Here is a 12,114-nt window from a genome sequence, read left to right as displayed (position 1 = left end):
TCCACCTTTAGAAGAACATTAACAACCATTTAATTAAATGCTGGATGACTAGGCATTGAGGTGGGAATCGTTATGTAAATGAAGAAATTCAAGCAACTTAAGGGCCTCTCCTCATACATTTGCCGACACCTGTTACCTGTACGCAATTCTAAGCGGGAACTACCCAAAAATGGAGGGCCACATTGCACGTGCCGCAACGTTCCCAACTGCTTCCAGCGAGCACTGCACAACGTAGTTTGTTCCTTTATTAGATCATTCAACGAGACGCAATTGCAAAATGCAGTATCGCGTAATCCTGTTTGTGGTGCGGGATCTGGCTGCATCGATTGACACTTTGCGTAACGCGGTAGAAGAGTGAAAGGAGCGAGCTCCATAAGCAAATTGCTTCGCGCATGTAGCACCAATGACAATTTCGCAAAACTTTGTGCCTTCGCTTACAGTGCGACACTTGCACGGAGTTTTTAAAGCCGGGGAAAGTTTATCCACAGGCAAAAGGGCAAAATGGTTCGGGCAATGTGGTGGAGACAGCCCCTGGATCCTTTTTGTCACTGTAAACGTCGTGCAGTTTCGGTTTCGATGTGTGTTCAGAGCTTTAGAGTTTAAGGAGATATAATTAAACATACCAAAAAGCTACCCGTAGCTCTACTTAAGAAATGTTAAGGTTTTATATTTCATTCTGTTTGAGTGCCTTTCTTGAATAAGTAAAATTTGACTTTATGACGTCATATTAACTCGTCTCGAATTTGCCGAGAAGAGACGCCATTATCGCGATATCGAGAAGGTACGTGATTTCGTTTGAGATTTTGCGGGGACGCTGACTGTTCGTTTCTGTTTGTGCCGCTCTCGTCGGAAGTGTTTTCTGCTTCAAAGGACGTTCGAATTACGTGCACTTTTTAGTTGTGTCAACAAGATCATGGCAATTCATTTTAGGCCTCGGCCTTACGTTAACACGCACACCTTGGCGCCCCTGCGGCTTGCGCTACTTATGAAAGGCGGCTCGTCTGCTGTTGCTGCTCTTCGTTTGTGTTGGCGCCCGTTGTCCTCGTCTTCATTGTGGACAGAACTGTCTCTCAATGTAGGCATCATCATGAACGCAGTGCTTGTTTTGTAGAAAATAGCTGCGAACGTGTTACTATTTAAATACAAAGCACCTGCTGGTCAACATTGCCGTTGAGCTTATCAAACCATGCTCGCGGCCCATCGTCATGCAAGTTTTCGTGGGCGAGAGAATCGTCCCTGATAGACTATCGCATGGCTCTGCTCCTTACCGTTCAGGCAGTTTCTTTATCTTTTAACGAACAGTGTGGCAGACAAAATAAAGCTGGGCACATTCAATCTCCGTCCAATTCTTAATGTCATTTCCGAAGTACTTTTCATCGTGTATTGTACCTCATTCTTAGTTTCGCCAAATGTAATGCAGTGCGGTTGGAAATCATAATCTGTATTTCTTACTTTATATACGTTTCTCGCACTTCACTCCATAATGCTTGTCTATAAATTTCTGCAACTGTCAAACGTGAGCAGACAAAACATTTGTGCACAATGTGTCGGCGTTCGTCAAAGCATGTGTGATGATGGTTGTTGACCTGAGTGGTAGTGGCGCGTGCCCATAGTGGGGATTAGCACTTAGCAGCGCAACATTCTAGAAATTCTTACGTAGCGTCACAGTGCGTGTTTTAAGCACGAGACACCTGGAAGTGTAAGCAGATGTGGTAAATGTAATAAGTTAATTGTACAACGAATTCATTAAAATTTTTTTCGGTAAACATTCACGAGGAACGATGTTTTTTCTTTCTAGGAGGATGGCGGACGACATTCCATCATCATTTCAACTGACAGTGAATGGTGATCATTACTTATCTTGCCTTTTCTAGTGTGTTTGAGGCGTGCGTGACTGACACGCATTTTTTTTTTAACACCAATGTGAGTAAAACAATTCAAAGTTCTTGCTGCCTTGCAAGGCCGCAAGCACTTTAATTTTTTTTCAGGAAGTATAAGAATAATCTTAAGCAGATAATCTAAAATGACAATTCATGACTGTATTGAGTGCTGTGCTGGTGTTTAACCAAACTGTGTCTCATATGCAGATTGTGAAACCTCTATATTAGCTCTTGTATTTAGTTTTGGATTCAGAGTTAAACATAACTGCGGTCAATACTTACTACAGTGTGCAATAATTAAATACTTAAACTTGCTTTGCATTGAAAATATACTCATTGAGCAGCCAGTAATGTGACAGAGGAAGACAAAGAAAAGTTTTTTGTTAGCACATGCATTTCTTGTTCATTATTCATGCAGTCTAGTGTTAGCAGTGCTTTCAATGAGGTTTGAAGATTTGCTTATTGATAAGTGGCTGAAGATTGAGTGGTTCAACAGCCTTTCAAAAGAATGAGAATTTGGGATTGACAGTCAGCCTCTAGAATCAGTACAAGAGTATGTTTACCTATGCCAGTTAATCACAGGCAACCTTGATCACGAGAAAGAATTGCAATAATAAAAGTGGGTGAAGTGCATATAGCAGGCATTTACCTAGTCATGATGGGCAGCTTATTGCTATCCTTGGAAAGAAAAGTGTACAATAATTGCATTCCACTGGTACATATGGGGCAGAAACTTGGAGGTTAACAAAGAAGCTTGAGATGGCATTGGAAAGAAAAATATTGGGTTTTAAGAGACACGGAAACACTCACTTTTGGGCCTGGTAAGGTATTTTGAATAAAAGTTAAAAAAGATAAGACAGCAGTGTGCATTAGGAAGTTAAGAGTAGCTGGTATTTTAGTTGACATTAAGAGGAAGAAATTGAGTTTGTGCTGGCCATGTAATATGTAGAGCAAATGACCAATGGTTAGTTAGAGTTACAGAATAGGTGCCTAGAGAAAGGAAGCACATTCTATAGGACAGCAGAGAACTATGTAGTGTGATGAAATTAGGAAATTTGCAGGCATAATATGGGGCCAGCTGGTGCAAGATGGGGGTAATTGGGGATCACGGGGAAAGACCTTTGTCTTGCAGTAGGCATAAATAGGCCGATGATAAGACTGGCTGAGACTGTATCGAAATGAACTTTTGAACTTTTTTAGGAGACAGTCGCTTAGGTTGAAACGTAGGTGAAATGTTTCTTGATGTGAAATAAAAGGCCATGTCGATTGTTACTTCAGAGAAAATAAATGTAACAGGAATTTGGAAACATTACTGCCCTGTCACTTTTTCTTTTTTCAAATATCTAAAAAAATAATGTTCAGAAAAGAACAGGCCTGTGTATATTGTCTCAGAGCCATATTATTAGAAAATGTAATTGCATTGACAAGTGAAAAACAATAACATATAATTGACATCTAATAGATTGGTACTTATATACCAAGCATGCAGGTACCAGTAAGCTGTCATAATTGGTTTTGGACACAGCCTTATTGTCCTTGTTCACTGACCTTTGCTGCTTATTTAATATGTTTAGGTATATGAGTGCCACAACAACAAAACATGAATAAAGAAGACACTACGGTTCCTGGTCACAGCGTTCTGGTTTTTCAGTGATGAAATAGCAACTAGCCTAACCATCTATTCATCATGTTTACGATTCAGATGGCCTGCAATCTAGTAAACACAGTGCTTAGAAGCAAGTGCTCATATTCATGGGCACCTGCTTCTAAGCTCAACTTGCCTCACGGAACTCTATGGACTACCTGCATAGTTTGACTCAAAGGTTTAAACTTTTGTAGAAATATTGTTTATTGCACAGTTTCAAGACAATGAGCAAAACGTGAACAACGTGAATGCAGGAGCCAACGTTTCGACAAGTGGACTTGTCATCTTCAAGGACTTGTGTTCTTGAAGAAGACAAGTCCACTTGTCAAAACGTTGGCTCCTGCATTCACCTTGTTCACGTTTTGCTCATCGTATTGAATTTCCATCTCCCGCATTCCCCGTCTTTTCCCCAGTTTGAAGACAAGTAACCCGTACGGCATGTTTCGTAGTGGCTGTATTTGTTTTAAGCTAGCCTTAAGAAGTACTCTCTGTTTTTCGGGTTTTAATTCTTGATGGTAACTTCTCTTTGTTGTCCTGCAAAATTTTGAGTTTTCCGTAAGATCCACTGTGGGCAGCTGTCCATACGTCCCTAGGTCCTGTCAACCTTTGTGTGGCAGCTTTTTGCCTTTGGGGGCACCCAACCTTTGTGTTGAAAACAAAGCCGATTCTTCTTATATGCTGGTTTTCTTGCGCATGGTATGTACAAAATGTGCAGCATACTGGTGTAATGCAGCGCAATAAATAATTGGGACATTTTTTGTTGCCATCAGTTCTGGCACTGATTGTTCAGAAGAATGGAGTCTAAACATGCTATCTCATGCAGCAGCCTTGCTGGTGCTGCCATCTGGGCATTGTGTATTTGCATAAACCACAGCACTTGACTTTGTTACTTGTGTCCATGGTGGATGTGAAAGGCCTGTATAATATCACATTTTCTTGTGTGCTACTGTTATGTCAATATGGAAACATTGAAGGTTGGCTGGCTGCACTGTCTTTAAAGTCATTATGTATGCCCAGGGCAGTAGTCAATGTTAAGAAATGACTGAAGGCATCAGGATGTATTGGTGGGCTTATGGGCTGGATACTATTATTCTAAAGACAGCGCACTTGTTGAGACATCGACAAACACTGAGAGATAATTTAATTGAAAGAAGGCAGAGAGGTTGGCCTGAGCTAAGGCGCTCTAGCCTGCTACTCTGCACAGGGGGAGGGGGAACGGGGACATAAAGGTGTGATGAGAGATGATGATGACATAGCAAGAGGGATGCGCAAAGGTGAACAAGTTCAACACTCTGATGATAAACATTCACAAATGTCATCCATGAAGCCACTATCAGGTTTCGTATCAAATCTGTAATCAGCAATTCAAGTGAACTTAAAAATAGAGGCGCTGGGACGAAGCTGGTGTGTGGGCCTCCCCTGCACGAACAGCACAAGCGCCAAACAAAATCTTTATAGCATATAAAGAGCTGCGATAAGCGGCTCTAGCACTGCGAGCACTTGTAGGGCACTTTTAGCGGCCGGAGTCTCGAGACCACCGAGAATCACGCACATTGACTCTACCATGTGCTTCAGCATTTTTTGTACACTCTCCTTCTCATTGTATTCATCTCCTTGCTTGCCTGTAGTGTCACCGGTTTCATTGGCCCTATCATTCTTGGCTTCATGGCGCAGAGAACCACTAGTACCCGCTGGCATGGCCGTGGGCCTAGAGTGCAGCAAAGGCCATTGTCTGTCTGTATCAGCCGGTGGAGGTGAATGTCTGCCGCGTGCTCTCGTCGACCTTGAATTATCAGTAGACGCCGTTACCGTTCTCGATGCACGTACGGGCAGAGGCGGTTGTGGTACCTGTGCCACGCTAGGTAGTTCTCCTGAAATGGTTTTGTGATGCTTCTGTCGCGACCGTTGGTCACTTTGGCGAACAGATTGAGCAGCCTCTTTACGTGAAGATTGGTCTCTTGCCATTTTTCGAAGAATACGAACCTCTTGCATCATCTTCGGGCATTCCTTCGAAGCCGCTTTGTGAGAGCCAGTACAGTTGGGACATTTAAATGAGCACACCTCACAGTCGGTGGTATCATGCTCTATGCCGCAATGCGAGCAGGTGGCTTTGCACTGAATCATCACACAAACACAAGGCAGCAATCTATGAGTGAACAGTTATTCATGAGGGCACTTTGGGTTTAAATTTTCATGTTGGGACTGCTTTGACAGCAGGGGACAGCCTGCCAGGGCTCGTACTGGTGGACCAGATGACGGAACAGGCTGATAGCCCACCACTGCGGTTGGTGCCTGTTGGAGGTGGCCAGTTCCTGCTGGCCAAAATGGCTGGCCTGCCCCCTGATGAGGAAAACAGTCTGGCTGGCGGCACCACCACGCAAGATGACTTGGCAGTAGGTCTTTTTGACTGCTTGAATAGCACAACGAAAGCCTTTTGGGAAGTTTATGCTGAGAGGTGCAGTTCACATGGTACTGCTCCGGAATCCAGACTGGTTTTGAAAAAAAGCACAAGAGCAGCTCTGTTAAAGGAGTACTGACAGAGCATTTTCAACTTTTTTTCCTCTTTAAATTAGGGTTTTGGACCTCGATACCCTAGGAAAAATGGAAAGAAGTTAAAGAAAATTGTCAATACTCCTTTAAGCTGAATTGAGAATATTTAGTTTCTTATAGGTTCAGTGCACTTTAGTTAAGCCAAATTTAAAATTATCTAACAGAAGCGGTGGTCTTCATTTAGCCTAAAGCAGATCAGAGAATGTTCTAAAAATAAATAAGTCATAAAGTCCTGCTAGTTGGACATCAATGTGTTGACCTATGCCATTGCAATCTAATGTAACTGGTTCAACAAAATCTGGTCTTTTTATGTGATCTAATGAAGCTAGTAACAGTAACTTGTCAATCGTAGAGTTTGATGCATCTGAGAATCTGCTAAAAATAAACATTGCATTTCACAATGTCATTTGAGAAGGCTATTCTATGCAATAACAGCAGAAGACCTAAGCAGTCAAGAAGGTACAAAAAAAAAAAAAAAACGTGAGGACTCCTAAGCACTTCTTATGAGTTGTGAATGAAAAGCATTAATGTCCAATTGAACGCCACTGCGCTCAGTGGCATTCAATTGGACATTAATGCTAGCGGTCTTTCGAGTTATGAACTTCTCGCAGGTAAGCAAGCGCATTGAGACGCTCGCCCAACGCCTCCTTGATAGCAAAGACCGGTGCACTTCGATCTGTGACATAATGCTATCTTGCCTGACTGCCATAGAATCTAATGGGGGACGCTTCTGAGTAAGTCACGGTAATTTAGGCATCTCAGCTTTTGTGTCACGCTGGGCTTGGCAATGAAAATTTCGGCCCAAGTAGCATGATGTCATAAAGTAGAGTGCACAGGCCTGCTACCTAAGAGGTGCTGCTTTAGCCCAGGCTCGTGGGACTCCTTGGGCACCTTCGATCCACTCGCTTAAGTACCCCCCTCCTAATTGTTTGAAAGAATGACGTATAATATGATGAGTTTGGTTTTTGAAAAAAAGGTACCTGTGAACTTTGAGTTTTATCTCTACGTTTACCAGCCCTAGGCCTCCTTTTGCCTTACTTAAGAATAAGTTACTGCGCCTCATGCGCTCAAACCGCGACTCCCAAATATATGTTGCGCAAAATCTATGCACTCGATTCACCTGAGCCGGCAAACAGGGCATCACCTGCGCTGTCCCACGAGCCCGCACCCTAAAATTCTACAGGGAGGTGGAGCAGGCAGCTCGCTTCTTCGAGCAGCGTTTTTCTCAAGAGTATCTAAAAAATTTAAAACGGAAGAGTCTGTACTGGAACACTATAGATATGCTATTCCCACCACCCCTATATCGGTCTCGAGTTGGAAGCCAGCTGGAGTCTGACGTTTTCAAGCGTCTGCCAAAATATCCTGTAAAAACAGCGATTAAGGATTTCTTTGTTAGGTTACATGTCGAAGTTCTACCTGTAAAAACATGGCTACGTAACAAGGGTTTCTTCGTGCCGTGGTCAACGGACTGCCCTCTCTGTCCCTATCCAGAATCGTTGCAGCACGTATTTTTGTTTTGTACAAATGCAGTACTATTTTGGCACAACATACGAATTGTGTTTGACGTGCAGATATACCCAAATTGGGATAACGTTAAATATCTGACACTGGAAGATGACAAAAATAACAGTGCTGAAACCCTGTTATTGCTAGGTTTGTATGCAATTTGGAGATCCCGAACTGATTACGTCCTAGCACTAGAAAACGCAAAACCTGCGTGGACGCACTTTTGTGATGCTTTTGCGTATACAAGTTCGCTGCTGGGCGGCGAAGATGAGTTTAGCAAGCGATGGCAGGTGTGGCAGAAGCGCCTGCAGCAAAGATGAATACTCATATAGATGTGCAATTCGCAGTGTATGTGTGTGTGTGTGTGTTAGAAAAGCTGTGAAGAAAGAACGCTTCCGTGCATGGTACCTGCTATGGAAAAAAAAGAAATAAAAAAAAAGGCTCAGTGAAAAAAAAAAAAAAGTGCTGCTTTAGCCCAGTGTGTAAGACACTCGGCTTCTGAGCGTGGGGTCGTAGGTTCGAAACTCACCGCAACCTTATTTACTTTTGAAGTTGTTTAGTTTTTTTATACATTAGTTTCTTTATAGTGATTACCGAGGCAAAGTTAGAACGCAGGTGCAAGCTTGCGCGGACAAAGAACGCATGAATTACACAAGCTTCTGACAGTGAGGGTGACGTGGTGTCAAGGCGATGCCCTCTCCCCTCACGTAACACCTGGCATGCCAGCGTGGCAGCAGGTGTCCCCCTTCGCCCGCTCTGCTTCGTCGAGGCGCACATGTGACGTGGTATTGCAGCCATTAGGAATTTAGGTGCCATTTTTTTCTGCTACAGATGCCAGCTTTTCTGCTCAATGGGCACTTCGATGCTTTCGCATGAGAAAAAAAAAAAGGACTAGTAAACTATGTGCGTGGACACTGGCACATAGGTTTGAAGAATGGTTAATGCCACGTATTGTTTGTCAGCATTATTGCCAACTGTAAGATTATTATCCTGCCTGTAGGGGTTTTTCTGCATTTTCTTTGCTTAGTAGAACTGTCCTGCAATTTTTAGATGTTCTTTTTTTCTAGCCTGGCATTTTCCTCGAAAGTAAACCCTGGCAAACCTCTAAAAAAATATCAAGAAGCAGGAAATTTGACAGGCTGTGCCTACCTAAACTTATCATGTGACATGCCTAAAACTAATACTTGTTTTTGGTTTACGTATTCAGGAATTAGGAGTATAATAGGGGCGGATGGTCTTTGTGCGCAACTTTGTCCTAGCCAGCACCATAGATATGAGTGATGCAGATCCCTATGGACATGCAAGTTTTGCAGTCACTGAAGGAAGGTTATCTCTGGGCAAAGACTACAAGCGATGTGTAGCCACATGCATTGATGCTAGGAAGCAAGCTGGAGTGTAGAACCTCCATATTCTCTGCTAGTTGTTTATGAGACTGCCGGTATTAAGCTTTAAAAACTGCCATCCTCTGGACTTTTTTTTTTTTTTTTTTGCAAAATTCATAGCACCAGCAACTGCTCCTTTAAGTTTGGAGGTCAGGCTAAAGTTGTTCACACTTCTTAAACATCATGTTTGCTTTTTGCCTAATTGAACTAGAGTCGAGACTGTAACCTTCTTACCTTACTTGTGATAACAAAGTAATCCTGAAAACAAAATCGACCACATCATTCTTGGCAAAACTCGGAGAGGTAATGACATATAATAAACACACAAGAGTTGGGAAATATCTCCACATTAGCCCAATGCACTGCAACTTGCCATGCTCTTACGGAGCGGCCGAAAGAACCCTCTTCAGCATGGGTGATGTCGAAACAAAAAAAAGAAGTAAGATAGGCAAGTTGGAAATCTGAACAATGCAGTTCTTGTGAATCAGCTTTTACTGCAACTGACTGAGAGTGTGTTAATATGAGTGTCGAGGGGGACAAAGAAACGACATATTAAACTCTGTTGAAAGACCACGTACTGAACAAGGACTCCCGCCAGAGTTTGTGCGTAAGGTCATACGTAGATCTAAGGCAAAAGGCTGCATAAGGTCATGCAGGGTTTTTTCGACCACTGCATCGGGTCTTTTGGAAAAAATGGGCTGGCATCAATGTTTGTTACTCCATTTGGCGCCATTTTGGTGTTGCACAGAAGGTGCGAAGGCACTGATGATGGAGAGCACATGCAAAGTCATTCATGGTTATTGCTTCCAACACTTCATTTGCAAGATATGGCAATCAACCCCATAATTTTTAAAATCCTGGTACTATTTCAACTGCCTAAGTTTCTAGAACACTCAAGTGCGCACAGTTTTATGGATGAATGTGGTCCGCAGCAAAACTGTTCTTCCTACCATGTGCTCCACAGAGACAACTGGCAGAGCTGCAGGCTGAGGTTCTGCAGAGGCTAGAGGGGATTTCCAGCAAGCTGAGTGCAGTCGAGACCCGCTACACCACTCTTGGTGACAAGATCCACAGTCTGACAGCAATGTTACGCACACCAACACCTGCTGCAAGCTCCGCCAGCACACCCTCAAGTGACACGAGGTGAGACAGTAGTTATTTGCTGTCCTGTGGTTGAGTGACAGTAGCCTTGTTCACCAGCGCAACACACCCTGTATATAAGCTTTGGACAGCACTATATCCCACTGGGGCCGCCACATCTGATGGAGATAGAATACAAAATTATTGTATGCTAAGGTTTCACAGTTGCACATAAAAGGACCTCAGGGTGTTGAAATTTCATGAGCGTTCCACCACCATCATCATCATCATCAGCCTATTCCTGTCCACTGCAGGACGAAGGCCTCTCCCTGCGATCTCCAATTACCCCTGTCCTGCGCCAACCGATTCCAACTAGCACTCACAAATTTCCTAATTTCGTCGCCCCATCTAGTCTTCTGCTGTCCTCTATTGCGCTTCCCTTCTCTTGGTACCCATTCTGTCACCCTAATGGTCCAATGGTTATCTAGTCTGCGCATTACATGACCTGCCCAGCGCCATCTTTTTCTCTTAATGTCTATTAGAATATTGTTTATACCCGTTTGCTCTCTGATCCAAACCGCTCTCTTTCTGTCTCTTAAAGTTATGCCTAGCTTTCTTCGTTCCACCAGCCTTCTACCACTGCAATCTTAATATCGCAGGTGTGAAACCCCATCAGGACCCAATCACTTATTATCGCTATTTTCTGCCGAGCACAATAGTGGTGGTATGATCAGAAGAAGTAACGTCCAAGGTACTGAAAATTGGCTGGTTGCTGCAGATTGCCATGTGTTCATGGCGTTGGGTACAAGAATGGCCACATGCTGGTATTTTAATGAATTAGGAACCTCGCGTGTTTTACATGAATTTCAAATACTGTGCTGTAGTGTCCTGTCACCCTATGACTGTGGCTTCTCGTACTACTCATATATTAAGTTTGCTTGCAACAGGTGCAAGGTGAACTAGGTAAGTGCTATTTTCACTTCTGAACAATATTCCAGTTTTCAGAGTGCAGCTCTGAGCCGTTCGTTCCTGTGGCGAGCGTCGGCGTTGTACCTGGTAACCGAGTGAACGGGCGCAGTGAAAGACGAGATCAAAGATAGCATGAGAAAAGCGGAGGAGGAGGGTGCAATGAAACAATGAGGCAGAAAGCGGAGGAGGAGGGTATGGCGAGAGTGTGAGAAATAAGTGTAGTGCCGCACAAGATGGCCAATGCCTACGAGATGGCGCCAGAGTAGTGCGTGTCGTTAGGGTGCCTCGATGCGCTCACTCACCTCCGCTCCGTTCGCAGCGGTGCGTGCATCGAGGCACTTTACGCATTGTCTGTTCACCAAAGTGCTGCATGAGCGAAGGTCTGTCTGTGGCGGCTTCTATGAATCGCGGCCATGCGTCAGCCACATGCTGCCTGTTGTGATCTCCCGATTAGCTGGGCAGTCGCACCACACTTTGCTCCATTTGGAATGTGCCGCATGAGACAGATTGTCCACGCCAGCCAGTATATCATGAAATGAAAACACGTGTAGAGCTGTGCTGAAATTTCGCATTAGGGAGTATCGTAATCGTTGGTAAATTTTTTTCTTTTTTACCACTGTGACAAATATTTAGCAGCTGTGCCCACTTGCTGATTACTAATGGCACCCTTACCAATACGTAGATGACTTCAACATTTATTTATACTGCTTGTTAGTGGTTGAATGGCAAAGGCTTTGCTTACTGCCCATGGAATTAGCATAGTTAACAAGTGTTGTTCAGTATGCCTGCTTTCGGCTTATTTAGTGACATCGGAGCCTGATGCATCTGTATTTTTGTAAATTTGTCTTGGAAATCAGTCACAATTTGCAAGATATTTTGTTCTTTCTGGGATCTATAGAATGTAATGTAGTCCGAGTTTCTTGCATAGTGTTTCTTGCTGTTCTCTGCAAGACAATGTAAGTGGGCATGGCTTAATCTAGAACAGCACTTTATTAGAAAGCAAGATGGAGTGAATGTGAAGTGCTAGGTTCTTGTTCAGAGCCTGTTAATGATTTGAAACCCGCAGCTACATATTAGTATTAAAGGGGCTGAAACACTTTTA

The 12,114-nt window shown here is 43.4% G+C and overlaps 1 protein-coding gene across 6 annotated transcripts in view; it reads left to right on the top strand.

The window, feature by feature from the left end:
* Nucleotides 1-716: 716 nt before the first annotated feature.
* Nucleotides 717-12,114, top strand: part of LOC139052788 (protein BANP-like) — a 45,819-nt gene continuing 34,421 nt past the window's right edge. The window contains exons 1-4 of one of the 6 annotated variants that reach the window (XM_070529890.1): nt 717-781; nt 1,799-1,845; nt 5,740-5,918; nt 9,928-10,106. In XM_070529890.1, the coding sequence (XP_070385991.1) occupies nt 1,803-1,845; nt 5,740-5,918; nt 9,928-10,106 (401 nt within the window). In that variant the 5' untranslated portion in view covers nt 717-781; nt 1,799-1,802. The other 5 variants (XM_070529887.1, XM_070529876.1, XM_070529892.1 and 2 more) reach the window with 5 other exon arrangements.

The sequence above is a fragment of the Dermacentor albipictus genome, chromosome 1, assembly GCF_038994185.2.
Source record: "Dermacentor albipictus isolate Rhodes 1998 colony chromosome 1, USDA_Dalb.pri_finalv2, whole genome shotgun sequence".
Lineage (NCBI taxonomy): Eukaryota > Metazoa > Arthropoda > Arachnida > Ixodida > Ixodidae > Dermacentor > Dermacentor albipictus.
Note: the sequence above shows the minus strand (reverse complement) of the source record. Positions and strands in the feature narration are given on the sequence as shown.